At 39.0% G+C, this 25,178-nt stretch overlaps 1 protein-coding gene across 2 annotated transcripts in view; it reads left to right on the top strand.

Annotated features, from left to right (window-relative positions):
• Positions 1 to 236: 236 nt before the first annotated feature.
• Positions 237 to 25,178, top strand: part of nup93 (nucleoporin 93) — a 47,213-nt gene continuing 22,271 nt past the window's right edge. Inside the window, exons 1-3 of one of the 2 annotated variants that reach the window (XM_074678461.1) lie at positions 237 to 402; positions 3,537 to 3,719; positions 4,152 to 4,269. In XM_074678461.1, the coding sequence (XP_074534562.1) occupies positions 3,541 to 3,719; positions 4,152 to 4,269 (297 nt within the window). In that variant the 5' untranslated portion in view covers positions 237 to 402; positions 3,537 to 3,540. Of the gene's footprint in view, positions 403 to 3,536; positions 3,720 to 4,151; positions 4,270 to 16,940; positions 17,245 to 25,178 lie in introns of those variants that run through there. The other variant, XM_074678462.1, reaches the window with a different exon arrangement.

Genomic DNA, 25,178 nt, shown 5'->3' with positions numbered 1-25,178 from the left:
ATATATATATATATATATATATATATATATATATATATATATATATATATATATATATATATATATATCGCGTTTCTAACTTGATCAAATATGTTACACTAAAAGAAGAGTGTACGCACAACTGGTTTAGATTATTGAGCCTATACCTTTTGTTCTGCAGACCTGTTACATGCCAGTAGTCGGCGATAATTCTTGCTGCCGTAAAAAGCTAGAGAAGAAGAAGGTTTCCGGCACGCGCCGGGTGTCATCCAATCAGCATAGGCTCCAGGAGTGCCGGGGTAAATAACAGAGCTTCATACATGTTTCTGGATCTACAGAGTGAAACTAAATAAAGGTTATAACTGGACCAACAGTTCCAAGAGGAATAAAGCCTGGACTGTAATCGTCTGTCCTCTACAACAGGTATGAGGCCTGTCAGCCGTTAGTAGCTGTGATGTAATGTATTGGGTTTTAAGTTGACACATCAGAGAGCATGTGAGGAAATGTTAGCCTTTAGCCATTTAGCCTGTTGGCTAACTGTTGACCGCCATTCATTTCATTAATTTGGTGTGAAGTCTGACCAAGCTAAAGAACTGACATCTTAAACGTCCTCATCGATGGTCAACTAAGCCTTCTTGAGTGACTTTCGTCACTATTATACTCAGACACTTTCCCTAACTAGTTAGCGTAATGCTATAGCTAAAATACCCTAACCCCGGCGGACCATGCGCGCGCTCTGTCACTCTGTTTATGTTACCTGTCCGATGCACGTACATGTACTTAAAAAGTTACCTTTTTTAGTTAGGACACTATGGGATACTTCATTCACAGGGGTTCTTAACAGTCGCCATGTCATTCAAATTTTCAGCTTGAATTAATATATACTTCATGTGCTCAGGAAGTCTGAATTTAAAAAGCTTGTGTGTAATTTGTCCATTTAGCGCTACTTCTATTTCGGATGACCCCTAAATTCTCTTATTTTAAAAAGTGCCATCTTTTTGTCTTACTCCACATTAATAATCCGGAATCTTTTATTGTCTCACATCGGGGGAAATAGTTTTGTTACAGCAGTTTAAATTAAGTCAGTAACAGAAACGTATTGCAATTAAGGAATAAGAAATGCTAAAAAAAAATATATGAGTAAATGTGCGATTAATTACATACAAAATTTAAAGTAATAACCGCATTTAGTATTTCAAAATACTTGTGCATTAGTGTTATGGACCATGGCATAATGATGCGAATCCAGACACTGTAGCATCAGGCAGTGGTGTTGATGTACTTAAGTCTTTTTGCAGATGGGTGGAATGACCTGTGGTAGCACCCACCGGCCACCGTACCTAAGACCTGGTGTTCACATATGTGGACATCACATTTCTGCCTCTCAGACACATGATTCTTCATTCGAAAAAAAAAAAAGAAGTGATCATCTAGCCACATTTGACGACATACTCATGTCATCTTTTGGTGATACATTACACCCATTTCAGTGGCAAAAACAGTACATGGTAAATAAAAAATAGTAACTAATAGCTAACTCATGACTAAATAACCAAACTTCCAGTACTAAGACCAAGTTTAGGTTTTATGCTTATTAGGTCTCACTTGTCCCAAATAGCAAGAAGTAATGAAAATGCACACCAGGCAAAAGCTTGGGGGGTTAATGCCCTCACAGTCTTACACGTGTAGGGGGTTCATAAAGGATGCAAGCCTGCTCCCCAGCAGACCACTGCAGAGAAAGTGCTGACAATACACTGGTTACAATTTCTTCTTTTAGATGAGGTCATCAACCTACTGGTTTCAGATGGTGTTATTGGTAAAAGGAATGACAGGTGATTGAGTTGAAGCTCAGAAAGGCAAAATTAAAGAGCATATTTGAGATCAAAATAAAATATAATAAACCATCATCTATCAGTTTGTTTGTTTTGCTGTAACTCAGTTGTGGTAATCTGTCTTTTTTAGGAAGGTTACAGATTTATCTGTTCATCCACACATGCACATTATTACACACATTATCTGCAGCTTGGTTTGTCAGACAGTTATAAAGGACGTTTTTGTCACATCTTGTTTACTAATCTGCCAAACTGCTCCTGTAGGTTTTTCTTATTGCACTCTTTTTTAAGACTGACATGTCACATTTCTCTTAAAAAAAAAATCTCATCTATGAACATGATTGGTGTGTGTTTTTTGTCATTTATGATAGTTATTAGAGAAGCGGATAAATCATTAAATACAAGGAATTACAAAAGACAATTATAAATACTTATCATAATTTTAGAACTATTTATTTAGTCTGACCTGGCAATTCTTCCAATTACCTCAATTAAGATAAATCCTATTTAATAGAAGCTGCTGAGGTAGAAATTATAGATGGTACATGATTAATTATAATATCCAAATTAAGATGTCAGGCCTGGCAGACATCAACCTACCACCGTTTTCCCCTGAGGTTTGAGGCACTAATTACTAGGGATGGGTACCAAATTAGATACTTTTATAGGTACCGACTGAAGTCTGTCTAAAGTACCGGGTACCGATTCACGAAAAATCAAAAGGTACCATGTTTAGGTACCTAAATGCATCTTTGTGACTGTGAGGGAGTGGAAGAGCAGACGATTTTCCATGCTGCACATAAACACAGCATTAAAAGTTTATTAAAGAATAAATAAGTCAAATTGAAAAACAAAAAAATACATCATTAAACAAATTGATATTTTTCAGAGCTGAAACGATTCCTCGAATGATTCGAGGTACTCGATTACAAAAACTACTCGAGTAATTTTCTCTGCCTCGAGGAATCGTTTAAGTCTAAAAAAGATCAAAGAGTGGCATTTCAAATAGAGCTGAGGCCATATTAAGAGAGTTTTCAGACCCCTGAAACTACCTCTTATACAAAATAGCAACTAGCAACAAATCTAGCTTCTTTCTGGAGTTTGGAGACTAATGGGTCATTCTAGGAAACGGGTGCCATTTGGGTCCACGACATTTGATGAGATGTACAAGGCACAAAAAATGTGTCAAAGTGTGTTTACAATTTTTGGAGCTACCAAAGCAAGTGCTCTTATTGACATGCTGTATCAGAAAATTCTATTTCTTAAAGAGAAAAATGTTCATTTGAAAAATAACTGCTCTTTAACTTAACAAAAATGTATTTTATCCGATTACTCGATTAATCGATGGGATTTTCAGTACAATACTCGAATACTAAAACATTCGATAGCTGCAGCCCTAATATTTTTTACCTAACAAGCACAAAAAAGTACTGAAAATTGGTACCGTTGAGTACCGGTACCGATTGCCAGGTACCGGGCATCGGTACTGTATCATTTCATATGTGAAAGGTACCCATCCCTACTAACTACTGAATTGTTTTACCCTGTATGAATGTGTGTGGATTCAAATGGAAGAAGAAAATTAGTCATTGTTTCTGTTAGAACTTAATGTTGGAGCAAAGAAATCATCAAGGCATCATTGCTGCCGAGCTGTAAACGGAGCCCTTAATTTGGATGCTGTCCAGTCCCAATTTTTTTAAATCTCCTTTGAAAATCTCTGTCCAGAGGTATGGATACCGAGGGTTTCGGGGAGCTGCTGCAGCAGGCCGAGCAGCTCGCTGCAGAGACAGAGGCCGTGTCAGAGCTGCCGCATGTTGAGAGGAACCTCCAGGAGATCCAGCAGGCAGGGGAGAGACTACGATCACGTACCCTCACCCGTACATCCCAGGATGCTGCAGACGTCAAGGCGTAAGGAACATGTCTTATTCATCATAGCATGCAGTTAGAAAATCCAATAAACTCTAGTATGTGCCTACCGCAAAACTTTTACAGATGGTAATATATCACATTACAACCCTTTAGTTATTGCTTTGCTGGATGTGCTAGTAACATGTTCCTCTATCAGAGGATGGCACTAACAAAACGAGAAATCATAGTCATTAAGAGTCTGAGTTCAGTGGATTGTAAAAAATATTCTTCAAGATTTAATCCCTCTTTGAAAATAGTCGATTCAAATTCTGAAGAGATTCTTTAGAGCTGAACTAAGCTTTCCACAGAGGATTGCAGTTTTAGTAAAGCCTCTTGAGCCCTCTAGTGTTTGTCAAGCAGAAGTACAGTTTAAAGTTATCCTTCCTTCTCTATCAGTTTTTCATCCTCCTGTTCTCTCTGTTTTTGCCTCAGATCGATTCTTCTTGGGTCCAGAGGTTTAGACATCTTCCACATTTCCCAGAGGCTGGAAAGTCTGAGTGCTGCCACCACTTTTGAGCCCCTGGAGCCGGTTAAAGACACTGACATACAGGTATGAGTTAAACAACACACTCTGGGTCCAGTTTGAATTTCAGACTCAGGACACATCCATTTATTGTTTCCAAAAAAAGAAGCCCTGAAGTTGGTGTCATAAAATGTGGCGGATGGGTCATTCTGTGTAAAAACTGTAAAAGCGCTCTTTAGCTGAACATAAAACAGAAAAACATTTTCTCTTTAATCTGGAATAAAGCAGTTAACTAGTTAAAAACCTTAAACCAAAACTATCTTTAGAGCCAAGTGAATAAAAGTTGCAACATTAATTTACAGGTGACATAATCTTCCAAATATCCTGAAATCCCTGCCAACGGTCGAGGCTCAATTGAAAGAAAGTGTTCAACTCTAAATTTGTATTTCAGCTTGAAAAACAAAGGCACATTTATTTTTCTTCAGCCTCTTCAAAGCTCATACATGATGAACTAGAGAAGACATCAGATTGTTACAGAATATAAAAAGCTTGTCATCAGACCTTTTGCTGACGGTTGTTTTGTTTTTGGGCCATTGAGAGCTGGACAAACCTGCGTGAAGCTGGTCCCCCACCCCACGCAAAATTTTGGGAAAATAATCTGTTTGGTTTGTGCTTCATTTATGCTGTGAAAATTGTTGTTAATGCAGTTACAGTTTTAAAGTTATTATATATTATTTTATAGGTCACCCAGAGTTCACCCAGCCCCCATTTACTCCAAAAGGACCCCAAATAGTACCATTTGTTTGTGCTGGTTTGTGCCATAAAAACTTTGGTTTGTGCCACTATGGTTTCATAGATATGACACACTTTATTTTCTGAAGATGACGTCAATGCCGGAAGTGCCCTTGTGCTGGTGCTCTTCATTTGTCTTTACTGCAGTCAAACATAGTTCATCTCAGACTACCACACCAAGTAAGAACTGCTACAACAGTGTAACATGTTAAAGGGATAGTTCAGTTTTTTTTAAGTGGGGTTGTATGAGCTCTATGTGACCACTAAGGACATTAGATACAGTAGAAAGTTGTCTCCTCTCCCTCAGTAAGACACAGACTGTAATCGATGGTGACGAGGAAATAGACGCTAACAGGGAAAGACCGTACCAAATTCAAAGGCTATTTTCTCTGCCTACAAGTACTAAAACCAAAAAGTAATACCACAGTTTAAGAGTACGCTACATAAAATATTTTTTAAGTGCATTAAGTCTTCAGAAATATAAACATTTATCCGGACCTAACTAACTGGTCATGTATCCTTCCGCCCAGCGCTAGTGCACTCCGTCCCCCCTCCTCCTTTCAGCTGTAGATGTTAGGGCAAATTTAAAGGCTAAACATACAGATATCCATTTCATATGATATTTGTGAGATTTTAGTTGAGTGTTGGATGTAAACAAGCTATGCTTCGGGCGCCGGTTGTAGCCTCGTGTAAGTTTGATCAAGTATTGTAATTGTATTGTAATTCTTTTGTTTGTACTCTAAGGATTGTGAGGCAGAGTAGGAAATTCAAAATGAGTGACTATGACAGCGACGATGAAGTTCCATTCACTTTGGAACCAAAAGGATACCTGTATGAACCGGAGTACACAGAAGAGGAGCTGCTACAGATGGCGACTGAAAGGAAACATCCGCGGACACTGGACATCAAGATAGAGTTGAAAATACTCAGTGGTGTAAATGTCTGAGCTGTGACTCAATGCCCACGGATGCTGAGTGTTACTGCTGTCACGAGTGGAACTTGGTTACAGACACTCTTCAGGATTTGTCTGAGGACACTGCTGGCTCTCAAGCCGTCTGTATAACTCATCACACAGGTTTCCCTGCTCTTCTGAATTCTGGAGTGTCCTGTAACAGCAACAACAAAAACAACAACAGTAACAGCAGTAACACTCAGCATCTTGATGTCCAGTGTCCTTGGATGTTTCCTCTGTATTCCTTTCAGTCGTCATCGGTAGCAGCTCTTCTTCTGTGTACTCCGGTTCATACAGGTATCCTTTGGTTCCAAAGTGAATGAAACTTCATCGTCGCAGTCACTCATTTTGAATTTCCTACGCTGCTAGACACCTTTCTACTGTATTTAATGTCCTTAGTGGTCACATAGAGCTCATACAACCCCACTTCAAAAAAACTGAACTATCCCTTTAACCTGAAGTTCACCCTGCAATGGTGGCATTCCAGGTGCTCAGAGTATGAAAAAAGCCAGTGAAACATACAAAGGTACACTGAGTTAAAAACAAAACAAAACAAAAAAATGGTTTATTCTGCATGGTAGCAAAAGACAAACTTTGTGTGCCGCCGCAGCCAAAACAAATGAAGAGCACCAGCACGAGAGCATTTCTGGCAGTGACGTCATCTCCAGAAAATAAAGTGTGTAATATCTATAAAACTACAAACTAAAGTTTTACGGCACAAACCAGCACAAACAAACGGTGCTATTTTGGGTCCTTTTGGAGCAAATAGGGGGCTGGGTGAACTCTGGATGACCTGTAAAGCAATATGTAATGACTTAAAAGCTGTAGCAGCACAAACCAGCACAAATGAAGCACAAATGAAACAGACTATTTTCCTGAAATTTTGCGTGGGGTAGGGGACCAGCTTCACGCAGGTGCTGGACAAGCTCGTAAATTTGGTGCATCTCTTTGTTACCTTGGGATCTTGTAGGCAAGGGTTTGGAAGTCAGCTGCAAAGACAGAATACAAACAGTCTTCTGGGAAAAAAAGCTCACACTAGTTCTTGTTTTCATTGTGATTTGTTCACCTCACATAAAAACAAACACAACAGGACCACTAAAAACAGAGCCTCAACTTCCAAGACTGTCTTCACATTTCAAAGAGGGAATAATGGAGGAATGACAGATTGTCCAACGGTATTTAAACTGAGTCTGTTTCTGTTGGATTGGATTACTTGTCGCTTATGGTTGATTGAGTTTGGAAGTGGAAGTTGCAAAATGTTATAGGCTTTTATTTTTGGTTTTTATGTTAGTACATGTGTGAAATCCCACACAACTGCCTCCTCTCAAAGTCTCCTTTGAGAAGTCATTTAATTTCCCCTCTCTCTGTCTGCCGTTTTCTCTCCCTCTCTCTGTCTGTCTTATTTTTCCTCTTTCTCTGTCTCTCCAGTCCTCCAAATTGTCTGTGTATCTCTTCATTCATCTTCCTCCAGCCTTCCTGTTCCTCTGGTCTGTTCATCCATGAATGTGACACTATTTCACCTCCATGTCTCACCTCTTCTTTATCTCCTGTTTCATGCCTCTCTTTTGCTGTCTTTCCCACTGCTCACTGCTTTTTATTATTTTAAATTCTCTCATCTTGACTCATCTTTTTTCATCAGCGTGTCATTCATTTTCTTGGCTGGCCCGATGTGTGCCAGCAGAGGTCAGTTTGACTGACTGAAGGAGCACTTAGCGTCTGGCAGTGTTGGGGCACTCTCTCTTTCTCACTCTTTTTTTTATTGGTTAAGAAGACAGTAAATTACAAAGTTTCTTTGCAGACAAAGTCTGTAATGCATCACTAGGAGTATAATTATTTTTCTGAGTTTCTCACAAAACCGCAGCTTCATTTCAACAACAGGATTCCGGTAAAATAATGTGTCTTCATTTATCTTTAAGCTCATATAGCCTGTCAAGTTTATGTAAACAACCATTAACACAAAAAGTGACTGTCTGGGGAAAAAAGAACAACATGGATGTAAAAAGCTATAGAGGAAGTTTCCTGGAGGTACAAAGTATTTTCTAAAACTGAAAACAAAGTTGTCTGTTGATATCAAAGGGCTTTAAGAAAAGAGTAATCTGATCTCAGTTACTCTTGTATTTCTAATTGATCTGGATCTGAATTCTCTTCCAGCTCCAAACGCATAAGTAACTTAGTGTAGCGGCGCATTCTACGTGTACCTAAATTAAATACTAAATGAGAAATAATAAAAGTGCTATTGATGTCATGGATTAACTTTACTGCAGAACACACACGTGCAGACAGATACTGCAGCAACAACCACTTTGTAGCAGCCTGCAATAAATCTCCAGGCAGAAATTTATGCCAAACACAAGCCAGGGTGCTGCATTAGCATAAGCATAAGCATTAGCAACTGTGTGGCTAAAAATGTCAGAAGTATTGAATTTTTAAACTGGAAACAAAGGCAATCCAACAGCTGCTTGTGCTGAGTAATAGCATTGTTTGTGATGTTGTCGCTGTGGAGCTTTGCTTCATATTACTTATTTAACACAACCACCAAAATCTTAGCCTAAGGAAACAATGCCGCAAAACATCACCACACTGCACTTAAATTAAAAAAAGGAAGCATGGGTATCTTTCAATTTCCAGCATCTTTCTGATATTATAATAATCATCTCTAAAAGCAGTGTAATGATTCACTTCCTTACTACATCAGAGGTCTTTATCATTCATAGAAAGTTGTGGTGAATTCAAGAGGAATGGGTATTTAGAAAAACAAAGATGATGAAAACATAAAAGAGGGATTTGTTTCTGTCACAGTAATTTTTTTAGCAGCTGTGATAGGAAATCAAGAAATTGTGTATTTAAAATATACGTTACAATAGGTTGATAAGTAAGGATGAGGTAGCAGTAAACTGAAATAACTAAAGGTTAAAGATGCTATGAGGAGGATCTGTTTTAATTGCACTCTCTCGCCACCCTCTGGCTCGGAGTCTCCGCACACTGTCGTAATGACTTTTAGTGAGGTGTGTGTTTGTTTTGAATTAAATGGAGATCAGATCGACACAGATTTTCTTTGTTCAAGACAACTTTTTACCCTATACAACGCGCTGAGGTAAGGTATTTATCAGTAAAGTTACGTTGTGCTTTGGTTTGAAATTAGACATCAAGCAAACGTTGTAGCAGCCAGCTATATGTAGTGCAATTGGCAGCCTGGTGCCGACGTATCTGTAGGCTAACATGGCAACAAGTAAACACTGTCAGTTTGTAAGTAGTTTATTAGCCGTTTATATTTTGCACAGCTGGAAGTCTGGTGCTCTAAGATATGTCTGTAATGTGTAACGTTAATGAATCCTGGTTATGTCCTGCCACTCATCTACCAAGCTAACGTAACCTCACTCTTCATTTTATTGATAGACTCTCAAGTTTGAACAGACCACTGCAGAATAACTGCTGACTGTGGGTTGGAATGAACATTAGCACAAACAGTTTAGCTCCTGTGTTAGCCTTTAGTTCCTTTCATGAATTGACACAGGATGAGAGGATGAGGATGTTGAGAGGATGCTGACCTGCAGTGTTATCCCCAAGTGACAGTGGAGAAGGCTTAGAGCTTATCCAGCTGCTCTTGAAGGAGTATCCAACCACCCGGTCCTTGTGCACCCGTTAGCAAACGCACACCACTTGCCATCGTGTACACAACATGTGGATGATGGCACCCTGAATACTTGCAAAAAGGCTTTGCACTTTTTGCTGCTCTTTTATGGTTAATAAAAATTATTAACCATACACATTATTTCATGTGATGCAGTCATAGAGTTGTCAACTCTCAGTCAGAAAGTTTGGGGTTTTATTCCAGCTCCTGCAGCTGAACTTTCCTTGAGCAGCCCTACATTGCTCCCACTGTTGGTCAGCAGTGTGTGAATGTGTGCGAATGAAATAAGAAACTGATGGTCCATACTGTGCTAACCTTTCTGCCATGCGTGTCTGTGGACGATGTGTGGATGGGTGAAGTGAGCAGCAGAGTGAAAGTGCTTTGAGTGGTCAGAAAGACTAAAAAAAGCAGGGGATGGGAAAAAGACTTTTTACCACAATGCCTCAAAGTCAACATTGTATATTTGAGTGGTGACATGAGCTGTAGTTCAAACAATATGAAGAACATAAAATACTTATTCTGTGTTATTTGCCACAGTGCTCGTTCAAGCAGTTTTGGGCTAAGTATAAAACAAGCCTCCTTTACATTTGTGTCACACACTGAGAATTTCAGAATTTTTAACATATCTTTTAGCTCCTCGACAGTTGTTTAAAGTCTGCCACATAAATAATTGTCATCTTAAAACTAGCTTCATAACTTTGCTTGAGCTATTGAATAAGTAAATAATACATACAGTACATAAGATCAGTGGCACAGTCCATGTAACTGCTATTCTCAAGGTGAAAGATAAATACTCTTTTTGTGAATGTACACCACAGCCCCAAAAAAAGCGTGGGACAGCAAAGCTCGTGTTGTTAAAAAACTGCATCCTTAAAAGAAGGGTCAGCAGGAATTTGTGTTGCTTATCAGTAAACACAACATTCAAACTGAGCTCCTCCTCCTTGGCTCAGTGCTAGCGGCAGCGCACACCCACAGCCTTCAACTGTGACTACGTGAACACACCCACTAGCCCAGCAACTACCTGTAGCATCGTGCTTCTCTGTGGGGGGGACTCAAGAGCTGTGCACCTGACTTGGCATGTTAGCACAAGCTAATCACATACTTTGTTAGCAGAAAGCTAACTCGGGTTGCTCTTCGTCCCATGCTGCTCTCCGAGTTCCCGAAAGCGAGTGAAAGTCGAGCCAAGCTTCACCCTAGTAAAAAGCTTTATCTGTGTGACATTTTGTTGCACTTTTGTTGTGCTTTTCTTGCGCAATGCCACGTCCACTATAGTAGCTGCTCGGGGTAGCTTCTTTCACTTGCTAATCAACATGCAAAGTCACTTGCCCACCGGTCGTGCTGTGATTGGCTGATGTTCACACGCCTACTCTCTGCCCAGAAATGTCCTGATACAACCAAAACATCAACATACAGGCAGAGGAGAGGTTTGAGGCAGACACAGACACGGACTCATGTATAGAGGCCCAGAAGTGACAATTGAGCAGGTTTATTCCTATTAAAGTTGAAATAATACTTTTTAGGAGGATCCTGTAGACTCTACTTTTGAATTTTCAAAGGAGATAAAATAATAAAAAATCTTGAAATCAAAGCATTAAAATGTACAAATGTAGCTACACAAATAAACACAAACTTACCTTGTTGGTGGTTTTGTCTGGTTACCTCTGGGGATTCTCTTTTGATGAATATGCACAAGCAGACAATTTTAATTTCTTATTGGGGCTTATTGTGATTCTAATCTTAACTGTGTGTACTTTCTTACAAGGAGCCTTAGAAGTTAATCAGACTCAGGAGGCCAAAAACATAACAAAACCAAAGGCTGGGAGCTTGTGTTGAATTCTGTTTGAAAGAAAACTGAGTCAAGTTGTGATCAACTCCAAGCTACACTGCTGCACCACTCTCTCCTCCCCCAGGTCTCCATTTAGCATCCCACTGAGAGGATCGCAGGTACTGCATGTCACTTAATAAACAGTACAGGAAGGGTTAATTGATGCTGAGAGTTTGCAAAGTAGCATCAAAATATATGATTTACTTAGTGTGTGAAAGACAGAAATGAGAAACTCAGAATCAGCGACACTCACTATACCCTTTAATGCTTTGTTGAGATGTACAGGAATTTTAATATGAATCAGGAAATGGAAACAGACCTGATGGATGAGTTTAGCACTAACTGATGAACTGAAAATAAAACATGGATTCCAGTTGAAGACAAACAAAAAGCAGTGTGTGTCTGTAAATGTGTGTGCATGTTTGTGTTTTGCTTGAGTGAGCTTCTTGACTCTGCAGTGTGTTGTGCACCCCCACACACAAACAGTCACAGCCTGTGTGAAACAGTGTGTGAACTGGTGTGTGAATGATGGGCCTGTATACAGCTGAATCAGTGAGGATCCTCCTATAGAGGACTGTATGGACAGAGAGAGATCCAGGGCTTTGTGAATATGGGAGTTGATCCACATATAACATGTACAGCTTCTTAATGACACTGGATGTCCATCTTTAAACTAAGTTATTCAATTTTTCTTTCATTTGGACGTATTCAGCTCTTTGCAGAGTTTTAAGTTTTTGCTGGACAGTCGGAGTAGAAATATACCAGGTATGCATATGTTTAAAAAAAACCTTAGTTTCAGCATTGCTTCCATCTAGGATGCAGTTAACACTCTACACTTACATACAATATTTTTTATAATTTTTGACTTAAGCCCAGTTTGCGTCAAGGTTATCACTATGGTGTATATTTCAGAAAGATGTGATAACCCTGAGGAGAAGAAGATATTTTACTGTTACTATGCAGCCAGTGCTGTGTTCTATCCTCTCTCACGTAGAAATGTATGAGGGCTTTGATTTGAACTTGACTTTTTAAGTCCTGATACCTGGACCTCATTATCAATTGATACAGATGCTGATCTGACCTGAGACCAGCATAAATACAACATCCTCTGTTTCTCAAAATGAAGATGAAAAATCTCCAAACTGCTGAGCTGCTCTTCTTTCTTCATGATGTTAAACTATGCTAGAATGAATCTACTGGTGGTGACAAAGTAACACACACATACAGCTGTTGTAAACACAGAAGAACATAGGACTGAGTTGAGATTTGTTCTATGGATCGGCAACTAAAAGGGAGGGGATCGAAATCAGTACTTTTATAGGTACTGACTGAATTCTAGCAAAAGTACCGGGCACCCATTCACATAAAACCAAAAGGTACCTTGTGACTGTGAGGAAGTGGGTGGGAAGGCGATTTTCCATATTGTACATGAACACAGCATTGCAAGGTTACATATTGAAGAATAAATATGTTAAATAAGAAAAAAAAATGATTAACCATATTGATATTTTTTTACCATATAAACACAAAGAAGTACCAAAAATTGGTACCGTTGAGTAGGGCTGCACGATATGGCCAAAATCCACTATCTCGATATTTGTAGGCTATATCTCGATACAGGATATATATCTCGATATTCTGATTTCTCCTCTGAATCACTCTGTTAATGTAAAATTAGACCCTTTCATGCATAAAATGACATCAGTATAATGATTCAAGCAGACCTTTTGGTTTTAGTTGGATTTTTAAAATTTAACTGCAAAAAGGGGAAAATCTCAATCAGGTAAAGTTTAGCGAACCTTTATTTTAAACCAAACTTTATGTAGTTACATGTTTTTAGTAAAAGTAAAATAATTCATTCAGATTTATTCAACTGGCTGAATATATTATATTATTTTATATTATATTATATTATATTATATTATATTATATTATATTATATTATATTATATTATATTATATTATATTATATTATATTATATCATATTATATCATATTATATTATATTATACTTTCGAAACATTAGCTAAAGTTGGAGATAATATCACTTTTATTTCCATAACGCAGTTACCTGCAGTTACTCCTGCTGAAAGGACTCTGGTGACTTCTGTCTGTGAGCCTGGGGTCTGGTTGAACTGTATTGGATTTGGGTTTGTCTTCTGATAATATCCCAGCTCGCAGTATTTTGGTATTCCCGGGAACCCACAACACGAGACTGATAAGACGTGCAAGCGACTTTTCTTTTCTCCTCTCCTAGTATCATAACACGCATGCGCAGGAGAATTTTTCTGGGTGGGCGAGGGAGCGTGGTGCTCGCTGTGAGAGGAGCTCCAGCTGAGCAGCAGAGAGTGAAACGAGCGAATCACCGAACAGATTTACGTTCTGATGACTGAAAACATTTAGTTTTCTGTTTATACTCTATGATTGCGATATATCTGTTTTATACACCTCACGTGCAAAAGCCCGCGATACACCGAGTATACTTGATATATCCCCCAGCCCTACGGTTGAGTACCGATACCGATTTCCAGGCATCGGGCATCTGTACCATATTGTTTCACATGTGAAAGGTACCCATCCCCAGCTACCAATATCTTATCTAACTTCATGAGTCTATATCAGACTGATACAAAGCTATGATTGGTCCAACTTACACTGGCTGTGGATCACAGTTAAAGTCTTAATAACGTCTACTCTTAATGCTTTGTCACATTTAACACAGTCTGATGTTGCTCTTCCTCATAGGCAGCCATTTATAAAAGGAAGTACCGTTTCAAACACTTCATTGGCAAGAGTACTTTTCAGTGATAGACCATAGGAGGGGGAAACGGATTTTTGGCTAGTTTGGTCATACCACTATACTGGCGCCCTGAAGTCTCTGTGCTGCAACAAAACAGTCATACAGCTTAGGTCATTACAAGTAAAAATACCATTTGATTGTCTTTTGTAGCTATTCACTAATTAATGTAAAAGTCAAAGATGGATGAAAGAGGTAGAGATTCAACAACTCATTTATGAACTAATGAAAGGTGTTGAAGGTTAGCTTGATATATTAAATCTGTATATCTGATGTTTATAATATATGTTTATATATCCTATCAGTTTTTGTTTATTTTTCATTGGTTGAAGTTCCTCCAAGAACTCTTTGGTACTCTAGGGATGGGTACCAAATTAAGAACCAAGACTGAATTCTATCAAAAGTACCGGGTACCCATTCACGTAAAACCAAAAGGTACCATGTTTAGGTACCTAAATGCATCCATGGTGACTATGAGGCAGTGGAAGAGTTGGTGATTTTCCATGCTGGACATAAAAACAGCATAACAAGGTAATATACTGAAAAATAAAATTGTTAAATTGAATTTTTTTTATAATTTACTATCAAACAAACTGATATTTTTTACCACATAAACACAAAAAAGTACCAAAAATTGGTACCGCTGAGTACCAGTATCGATTGCCAGGTACTGGGCATCCGTACCGTATTGTTTCAAAACACAGAGACTGTACCCCAATCTCTGTGTTTTTCTTTACTTCTGGATCTGACAGTAATCCTCAGGCTGGATATGGATGTTTTTTTAGGGGCAAAAGCTGAACAGCTTTCAGATGCCCTTCAACCACTGTCCGGTGGTTATATCAAATTACAACTGTTGTCAGTTCAATAAAACTGCAGATACCAGTGGTAGCTCTACTATGACTAGCCAGAAAGAATTACTACTCATTTAAACAGCAGTTCAATTTGTTGTCGTTGGGGATGTTTTGTAAAGTTAAGATATAACGTATGTCTCTACGTTGTAGTGTAGCAGCTGAAATAAGCAAGAAGTCCAATTGGCTGGGCGGAGCTTCTCATCTTTTATATAACTGATGTGATCTTCAGGCATTTTTTACCATCATTGTCAGTATTATCTCTATAGGATGCCGTGCAGGGTTGGTGTCATTGATTGACCACAACTGTTCTGCCACAGCCCTGCTTTTTATTTAAATGTACACCCATCTGTATGGATTAATGCATGAACAGTAATTCAGACAGCAACACAAAAGGTCAAAACGGGGGTCTGGAAATGTGCAGGAGAAGCTCATTCCTTGACAAATCAATGATCCTCATGTTACCAGGAGAACTCTACTGAGCTGCCACTCACTCACCACATGACGGATGCCTTGTCAGAAGCTTCCCTCTGCTCTGCACTTTACCACCACATCTTTTTTTGTGTAGCTGACTGTCGTGGATAAATTGCTGTAGGTTTACTGTTTTTTTTTCTCGAGGCTTTAGGGTTATTTTTTGTAAATGCCATTATTAATGTCCACAAGTCTCAACATGTCTAACTGATAAACAGAAAATAGGAAATGTTCAGAGGCAGTTGATAGAAATCAGGTTTAAAAAGAGAGAAAGAGAAAAATCTGAGGGGAGGTGGAAGGCGGAAAGCAGCGCCGGTAGAAAAATGGCGACTGGCTGCAATTTTTTCTGTCTGTGTCCTCGTCTCACTTTTCACTGTTCCATCTTTCTCTGCCAGCGCCCTCGCTCTTTCCTTTCCTCTTCCCTTCACTATTTTTCCACCAGGCTCTCTGCTCCCCTCTATCTCCTCTTTGTCATTACCTTCTGTGCTCTTTGAGTTTTCCTCTTGTCCCTTTTCTTTCACCCTTTTTCCATCCGTTCCCTCCATCCCTGTCTCTTTGTCTGCCCTCCCCGCCTCCGAACATACACACGCATCCCTCAGCAGTGATGGCATGCGTTCAGCTGATGCATTTGGCGAAGCCCAGAGCATCTGCTGAGATAGACGAACACTTCTGACATGGTTTTGTCAGATGCGTGTGTGTACGCGTGTGTGTTTGCCTCCTCGTGCTGTGTTCATGCCTGTATCTGTGTCAGTAGCGATCGATAGCTGGCATATGCACTGTCTCCATGTTCTTATGAATGAATGTGTGTATCCAGCGTAGATTTGGCTGCACGTGGGCGCGTGCATTGTCATTGTCTGTTCTGGCCTGTATGGATGAAAGAGGCTCGGTGGTGTTTATCTGAAAGAGTGTGTGTAGGAGACATGTGGAGGCGTGTGTGTTAACATGCCTGCTTTGTGTGTGTGCTGTGATAGTCACCCTGCATATAGGAATGTCCCCCCACCCTCCTTTTCTTCCCACATGTGCCTCCCCAAACCCTTCATTAACTAAACATGACCCTTAAGTGCATGATTAGCCTCATTTCAAGACAGGATGTCGGAAACCATCAACCGAGGGGGAAAAAATCCATTACTATAATTGCATTGAGCTGAGGGAGGGAGGAGAGATGGAGGGAGAAAGGAAGGATGCATAGATGGATAATAAAGGAAGAAAATGAGGGAGGGAGGAGGCGGGCGGGCGGGCGGTCAGGATGCTGGGATGAAGTGAGGAGAGAAAGAGGAACAGAGAGGATGAGGGGGAGTCTGCTGATGCTGGGAACCCATATTCTATATGAATCCATAGTCGTTTCTCGTGGATCCCCCCCGTGTCTGAGCACTCAGTTGGTACATCCCTCCGACAATAAAACCACCTCCAGTGAGTCTTGATGTGGCACTTTCACTCGGCACACCGGTTCACTCACATGAACCTCAGGCCTGCTTCTACAGCTGGGGGAAAAAGCTGCAAGCAGGCTGCCATGCCGCCTCCAAAGGGCACAGGGAACACGCCCCAGCATGGCGGCCTCTGCTGCTGTCCTGGCACAGCCTCACAGAGGGATGGAGAGGCAGAGGAGCCACGCAGGTCTCCAGAGCTGTCAAAGCCTGGTTACCTGGGCACAGACAAAAGAGAAAAAAAAACTACTCTCTCCTGTCGCATCCTGTCTTCTCATCTGCCTGTCTGTGTGCCAGGCGAGCAGGCAGCTGCTCAGCATGAGTGAGTATTGCCTATACACATGGACATGCACCCACACACATACACTCAGAGAGGCATGTGCTTTGTCTGTCACTTTTTTTCTGTCGACACTCTGTCTCTCTCTTCTCTTTCCTGCTTCTGCTACCTTATCTGTGGCTGTGAGCTGCCCTCAGAGGACTGAACGCTTGTATGAAGTAATTGCTAGTGTGAAACACGGCTGTTGTACTGAATGAATGCATATGTGTGTGTCTACGCTGGCGTATTTTGCATATAGATTTCTTGCTATACAGGAAGTGAATGAGTGAAGGGTGGGGTTTCTCACACACACACACTCGGGCAGTGGTCGGCTCATTGTGTCATGGCAAATGAGGACGTAAAGCCCTCATCTCTTCCACTCATGACGACTGGCACTGAGAGTGAGGCTGCCCGTCTTTATTCACCCTTTAACCGCTCTTTGACTGTGTCCTTATGTAGCCTTTGAGATTCCTCGACACCACCATTCTCTACGCCACATCTCTCAGCGGGTAATAAGCACAAAGCCGGGTGCAAAACTGGACTTTGTCTTTTCCTGGACACACTTTAGGACTACATTAAGGTGGAGGGAGTGTGAGTGTGTAAACCGGGGCTGATAGGGAGAGGGCCTGTGTGCGAGCACAGACGATACGCACATACATGTATGTTAACATGCGTAGCAGAAGATGCGTATACACACATGTAATGGTTCATTTTAGGATCAGTTTCACGCTGTTTGTGGTCATATTCTTAACTTTGATGACATAAAGGTTTATCTTTGAGATGTCAGCAGATTTGTCTCCATTTCTGCACGTTCTAGCAGAAATTTGCGTCAGGAGAGGAACTTGAGCTCAGTTGTAGTTGAAATAAATAAAAATGGTTCTATTGTATTTAACAGATTTTTTTTTATTTTCAGCGGATAAATTAATGCTACTGTAATTCAAAATGAACTTGTTTCATCTGCTATTTTCAATATTTTTTGTGGCTGTCCGTGCAGAAGCTCCTGGGCTCTCTGGTCAGCAGGTTGTGGGTGTTCACTGTGGGTTGCAGATCTCTAAGGATACACAATACTGGGGTGGGGCAACAGAAAACATACATCGTAACATACAACAATCACCAAGCGCAGAATTAATCGTCGAACAACTATAAGCATGAATCCAGGCCTGACTGAAATTTCTTCTCTTTTTGCAGAAAGGCTCATTAAGTTGATGCTTTTCCACTGTTTGAGGTATTTACATCCCGTTTGAAATGAACACATAGGAGAAGACGTCTGCAGTGTTGAGTCAGTGTGAAATGCTGAGTGTGTCTTAGGATGAATTATATACCAGCTTTTTAACCTGAAGGGCCACAATTTTTTTTTAAACTGGGTAAACTCCACATTGTGTCAGACACAGTCTCTAAAGTGAATCAGACGAGGTTTGTCGTGGTCCAAAGAAGAAAGAAGCAGAATTAGATCTGTGAAAGCAATGACATTTGGTGTGCATAAAGAGGTCATTTTTGACGTTTGTTATTTTTGCATTAAGACTTTAACAAGTTTTGAGGCACAAAAGGCGTTTTCATGTGGTAGTGCAGCACATTTGCATCTCAGACAAATGGGAGTTTTGGCCACAGCTGCTGGCTAAGTTGTCAATTTTCATTTGGCACAAAAACTGTTTTATCGGCAAAGTCGTTGGCAGTGCAAGGGCAGCTGGCAACAAGCAACAAACTGACAGCAATGAAAAATCTTTGCCTCCTGTATTTCATTTGAAGCAAAAAATGCTGAGGCGACTGCCCCTCAGAGTTTTCCACTTTGGCCCGATGTGTCACCGATGCTCTGTGTGCTTGTTAAAGAGCAGCGTCAAACCCCACCCAACACTCGGGTTTCTAGTAAAGTTAGTCTCGTTTTCTCCTCTCTGATTTCTCAACGAATATGTTAGAAAAACCAACAAGAACAAGACATTTTCCTGTTCTTTCTTTCTTTCACCACCACCCTCTGATAAAATACAGCTATTCTTTTCTCCTCCTTCCTTTTATCCAGTGCAGCTCTCTAGTGAGTGTTGACCTGAGCTCTTATCCGGTTAGAGTGGTTAAATTTAGGCCGTTCTCAGGCTCTCCTGGGAAAAAAAAGGAGCTGGAGAAAGACAGAGGCAGAGGGAGAGCAAGGGAACAGGGAACTGTCAGAGGGGTTGATGGCATCAGAGAGGTAGAGGGGAACAATAATTGATTCAAATTGAAAAAATATTTTGAGCTTTTGATTGGATTTTCAGTTTTAACCTGAAGCTGAAAAAAACAGGGACATAAGGGAAGCTCTTTCTGCTCTGAGTTGTTTCTTGAACATTGATGTTGAACAGAATCTTTGACATTTTAGCAGTCGGCTCTGTGTGCTCTGGTTTCCAAACAAATTTGTGGCAGGTCTTCTCGTCTTCCTCTCTTCTCCTGCTGTGACCTGATTACTCATCCCTAAATTCTAAGGCACATTCAGGATTCACTCAGAGCTGTAACAATTTACCGTTTACCATGACTGAGCAAAAAGAGTTTTCAACCCTTGTTTAGATTTTTTTGCTATCCAGAACAAAAAACAACACATCATTAAAACATAAAACACCTTTTAACTGGAGATGTGACGCCACAATCAACTTCCTGATGAGAGATGAGCTGTTTTTTGAGCCTGAGACTAAACTTAATTCCCTTTTTTGAAATCAAGTGTTTTACATGTCTTTCTTTCTCTGTTCAGATCAAGGGATTTACTGCTCTTGACATGTACCTGAGGTGTAGAGAAATAGATTGTCTACCAGGTTGTTAACAGCAGATGGCATTCAGATACACATAAAAAGAAGAAAGAAAAATGATAATATGGTCAGAAAATCTCCTTTGGCCATCTGCCTGGCATTTATGTGTGGGAAACACTGGCAGAGCATCCTTTGGTGAAATCAAATGAAAAATCCTCCCTTGTTGTTTTCACGTCTGCACGCCTCTCTTCAGACAATAAAACATCCAACATGAGACTTCAAAAAAAAAGATAGGGACCTCTGCTGTTAAATAAAGGCACTGCAACTCTTTTTTTATTTAGTCGATTCTGATCAACCCCCATTCTATAACAATTATCAACCTTTACATCCCATTGTGGTAAATTCTTCTACAGTTTCGACTTTATGATCTGGAACGGTGTTTGACATAATGTGACGTTTAAAAAATGTTATAGACTTTTCTTTCATTGCTGACTTTTTCTTACGTGGAGGAGATTTCAACATAAGACTGTCTCTTCCTTTCTCAGAATCCGGTTAAAATGGAGGAGGCAAAAAGATGGTGACAAATTAGCAACGTGGCTTTCAAGCCTACACAGAGTTTGAACAGCCTCAACTGAAACCACCCCAGACCTCTGCAGTATCATGATACCCACTGCATATAATCCCACTACGTAGTTTCTGCTGATAGAAATGCAAGGGGTGGGGAGCACCAGGACTTCTCAGTCCTGTGATTGAAGCTGTCCGTCAGTCCTGCTTCATACTGCAGATAGAATAAACACAGATGTAGAGGTCAGTTTAGGATGAGATCAAAACAACTTTCAGATTTTCTCTAGTAAACCCTGTAGCTTGCATGAACCAAGTATTACAGAAACTTATTTTCTTAAGTCATATCTTTTTGGAAACTTAAAAACAATCAGTAGGGATGCCCGGGTACCAAGGTTAAAATAGTTTTGGATTTGTCATTATAGTTTAGTTTTGACATTTTTTTTCCATTACAGTTTAGTTTTAATTAGTTTTAGAGCGGGCATTCTAGTTTTTATTTAGTTTTAATTTTTGCAACAAGGCTTAGTTTTAGTTTAGTTTTAGCTTAGTTTTAGTTTAGTTTTAGTTTTTTCATACCTTATTAACCAGGTGCAGCATTCAACAAGGTTAGAGTAAATATTTTGTCATACAGTTTATTTTCAAGTTCAACATAGTGCTCACTGCTCAGTCAATGCTGATACTGAAATGTTGGCTGCTGCCTTAAACACAAGAAAATAATAAAAACTTAATATGAAAATATAAACATAAATTATATAAAATAACATGAACTAAATAAAAAAAATGAAAACATAAATTATATAAAACAATATAAAATGAGCTTCAATAATTAGAAACTTGGACTCTGTAACAATAAAGTCAGACTCACATGAAATTAAACTATCACAGATGCTCTGATTCATTGCTCCACTACGTTTTGTCGCAGCACAGCGCACAGCCAGTCAGTGCAGTAAACAAGCTCATCCCAGTACCTTGCTATGATGGTGCTGTACGGCGCTGACAACTGCCGAAAACTGTCGTAAAATTGGTTGGGAAAATGTGTCATATTAATGTAAATCCTAAAGGCTATTAATATTGTCAAAAACTATAACTAAGGGAATTTTGTCTTAAAATTTGATTAGTTTCAGTTAGTTTTGTGAGCACAAGATACAGTTTTCGTTTACTTATCGTTTTTGTTTTCTTTTCTAGTCTTTATTAGTTTGAGTTAACTGCAATGTATTTTGAATTTTAGTTTTTGTTTTTAGTTTCTTTTTAGTTAATAATTACAACCTTGCCGGGTACAAATTTTTTGACTTCAGATCTGATTTTTTCATGATATGTTTTGCCGTTACCTCTTTCTGATTAATACTGTTCTCTGTTGAGTGAATCCGTTGTAAATGACCTATCATAATTGTTGTATTAAAGTCAGCCCTGTTGGTTCCTCCTCAAGGAACACTCCCTTTACAAATGTTACAAGATGCTGTCTTACTATCATTGCTTTCCAAAAGCAGCCATACTGGGCGCCAGTACTGATCAGTGTATCAGATCAGGACATCCCTCGTTCCAAGAGGAATGAAAAAAGAGATTAGACATGGTTTGAAATCATTTTTTGATTGAATTATGGTCAGTGTCCTGCTCCTTCACATAGTATCCACTATAAAAGGATTGGTAGGGTTTATATTAGAGCTGATGTGATCAGAAGCTAAATTCTGTTAAAGTATTGGCACCATTTCATTCAGTCTGAATTTGCATTTGGCTTAGATTTGTCAGGGTGGAGAGATGGAAGGGGATGAAGAGGAGAGGAATGTAGTGACAAACAGGTTGAGGCTGAAAACTGAAGATTCAAAGCAACCATCAGATACAGCAGAGGTACGACAAAGAAAAGACAGGAGAATGAGGGCGGGCACGAGCACCCACATCCCTTTAAAGCAGAGTAATCTCATACTGGGTATAACTTCTGGGTCTTCCAATGCAGGTGCTCGTTCTTCAAGCCAAAATGATCTTACATTCTTCAAACGCAGCAACAGAGGGTGCCAAAATGTCATCAGTGAATTAACTGCTATTATCTGACAAAGGGGATAACTTTGCACAGCCCTGAGAGGCTGTTATGTCAGAGGTAAAGGGCCTGTGGTTATATAAACGCTAAGAAAGCAGCCCGTCTCAGGGCTTTCATGCATAATGAGGAAAGGCAGTTTTGTACTTTATGTCTCAGGAATGTAAATGTGCACACGGCGGTTCTCAGCTGGTGAGTTGACCTCCAAGTTGACGAGGCTGACAAAGTATCTAAGCTGAACGTTATAATGAGAGCGAAAGCAGGGAATCATTCACTGATTTGTCTCCTCAGTGTGTTCAGTTCTTCTTTCTTATTTTATAACCACTCATCTTAAAAACGGATTGAAAGATCTGCTGTGGAAGAAAACGTATTCACCGCTTACAGAAGAGTCAACGTGCCCTATTAACATATACACATTACAAAGTTTTTTTAAGTCTTTAAACGCCAAAAAGTCACTCCCATTTTTTTCTTATTTACACTTTTATTTTATTAAGCCAAAAACCTTAAATAAGAGAAAGCGCTTAATATGCAGCTGCTTCAGAGCTCCTAAGATGGCCTTAAACGGGAAAGATAATCAGAAAGATAATTATTAATGTTTCTTATTTTTGTCAAGGTGCCATGTTTACAATCCCCAAATGTTTTTCAGTAATGAAATATCATTAAAACTATGACTGTTTTGATTAAAACACTAAATTTTCTTTAACTGTTATTTTTTTTTCTAATTATTTTAATTAAACTGGAAACAGCATTAAATACTGAAAAGTGACCATGTCAATATAAATACCAATGAGTCAGTGGTTTGGTTTATTTAAAAAATTGTTATTACAGTTTTATCAGCCCTGCCTCCCTGGCCTTGATATGATTTTTTTTCTATATTAAAAAGATTAATTACTACAGGATGTTCAAACTAAGGTTGCCATATTCTTGGTGAGTTGGATATTTTCAAAGTGATACATCCTCTGTTAAATATAAACTTGATGGTACCATAAAGCCCCAATGCTAATGTAAATCTTTTTTTTTTTTAAAGTCCCGTTCAGGTCTCTGGTCAGAGATGTATGTGTTACATTTAGGGCTGAACGATTATGGAAAATAATCCAATTGCTATTATTTTTGACCACAATTGCGAATGCGATTTAGCATGCGATTTTTTGGGGGGTGTTTATCCTCTTCATTATTTATTTAACACAAGCAATAAATCGTTCTGTAGTATGACCAACACAACAAAGGATACTGTCAGAATACAAACAAGTCTTTCCTGTAATAAGATGAATTGATGCATGAATATAATATGATCAACATATCTAACTATTACAATCACAGTAGAATATTGACTGATTGATTGAACTTCAAGCTGAACAAGAGACCTAGTATGAATAATACTCTAAAAAGTAAATATGAATCCTCTCTTCCATGAATCTCACACTAAATACACTGCAAAAATGTGGTTAAGACCAAATCTCTGGCTTAACTATTGAAGTATGTCAACATGTGGCATGCACTGTTTAACGAGATGAAAAAGAAACACTGTGTGAACATAAATATCAAATGTATCAAAATCTTACTGATCTCTCATCAGTAAAAAAAAAAAACACAAACTAAAGTGCAGAAATGTAAATAAAGATTTTTTTGGCACAACTACTAAAATATGTTAATCTTTGGATTGCTCTTTTAAATTGCACTTTAAAACAAACGAAAAAAAAAATAGCAGCCTTTGCGATTTGAAAAATTGGATCCTATTACATTGCGATGTTGGTTTAAATTCGATTAATTGTTCAGCCCTAGTTACATTCAAGTCAGATGTTAAACAAAGACCAGAAGAGAGATGATGGTGTCACTTTGACTGTGCACTGCAAAAAATGAAATCTAATCAAGCGCTTATGTCTAATTAAAAAAAAGAAATAATAGTAATGACTTTATTTGAGCCACATTCACCTGAAAACTCTAAAAAATGTATTATTTCAAGATATAAAAGACAAACGTGATGCCTAACTTGTTTGTAAAGAGAAAAAAATGCCAACATGGTAAGATTCCTCTTTGACTAGTTTAGTTTCTTAAATAATGATGTCTGTAATAATAAGAATATCATGCAAGAAATTAAATAAGCACATAATTCTTACCCCATTGGAAGATTCTTATACCCTTTAAAAGGAATTTAGGTGTCAGTTTTTGTCTTTTAATATCTTAAAATAAGACATGTTTCTGGACTTGTCAGGTGAGTGTAGCGCATACTGGATCTGATGAGACAATTTTTACCTAAAATTAGACTGAAGCACTTTTATTTTGGTTTTGCATGGATTTGTTAATGGGGAGCACAAAACCATTGCACAGAAACAGTGGTTGTTATCATTGGTAATTAAAGAGAAATATATTTGTTTTTGTGTACACGGTGGTTTGAGGGGATACTTTTTGTTTTTCCTTTTAGCAGCATTATTGGTGTTGACCCGTCTATGATGACTGTTTCCTGACCAGCAGGATGTGCAGATTAAAAATCCATAGTAAAAGAAATAAACTGCTTTGTTGCAGAGCTAACTAAACAGATTATGATTGTGTTTGATTGGTCTGTCGTATCAAAGTTACAAATTATGGTATTGTTTCACCGAAGGTTCCATGAAGCCATGAAAAAAAAGCTTTGGTCAGTTTGTATT

The sequence above is a fragment of the Halichoeres trimaculatus genome, unplaced genomic scaffold (genome assembly GCF_033239565.1).
Source record: "Halichoeres trimaculatus isolate MK-OKI-2021-1 unplaced genomic scaffold, fHalTri1.1 fHalTri1_scaffold_10, whole genome shotgun sequence".
Classification (NCBI taxonomy): Eukaryota; Metazoa; Chordata; class Actinopteri; order Labriformes; family Labridae; genus Halichoeres; species Halichoeres trimaculatus.
This window is presented reverse-complemented; position numbering and strand designations above follow the sequence as displayed.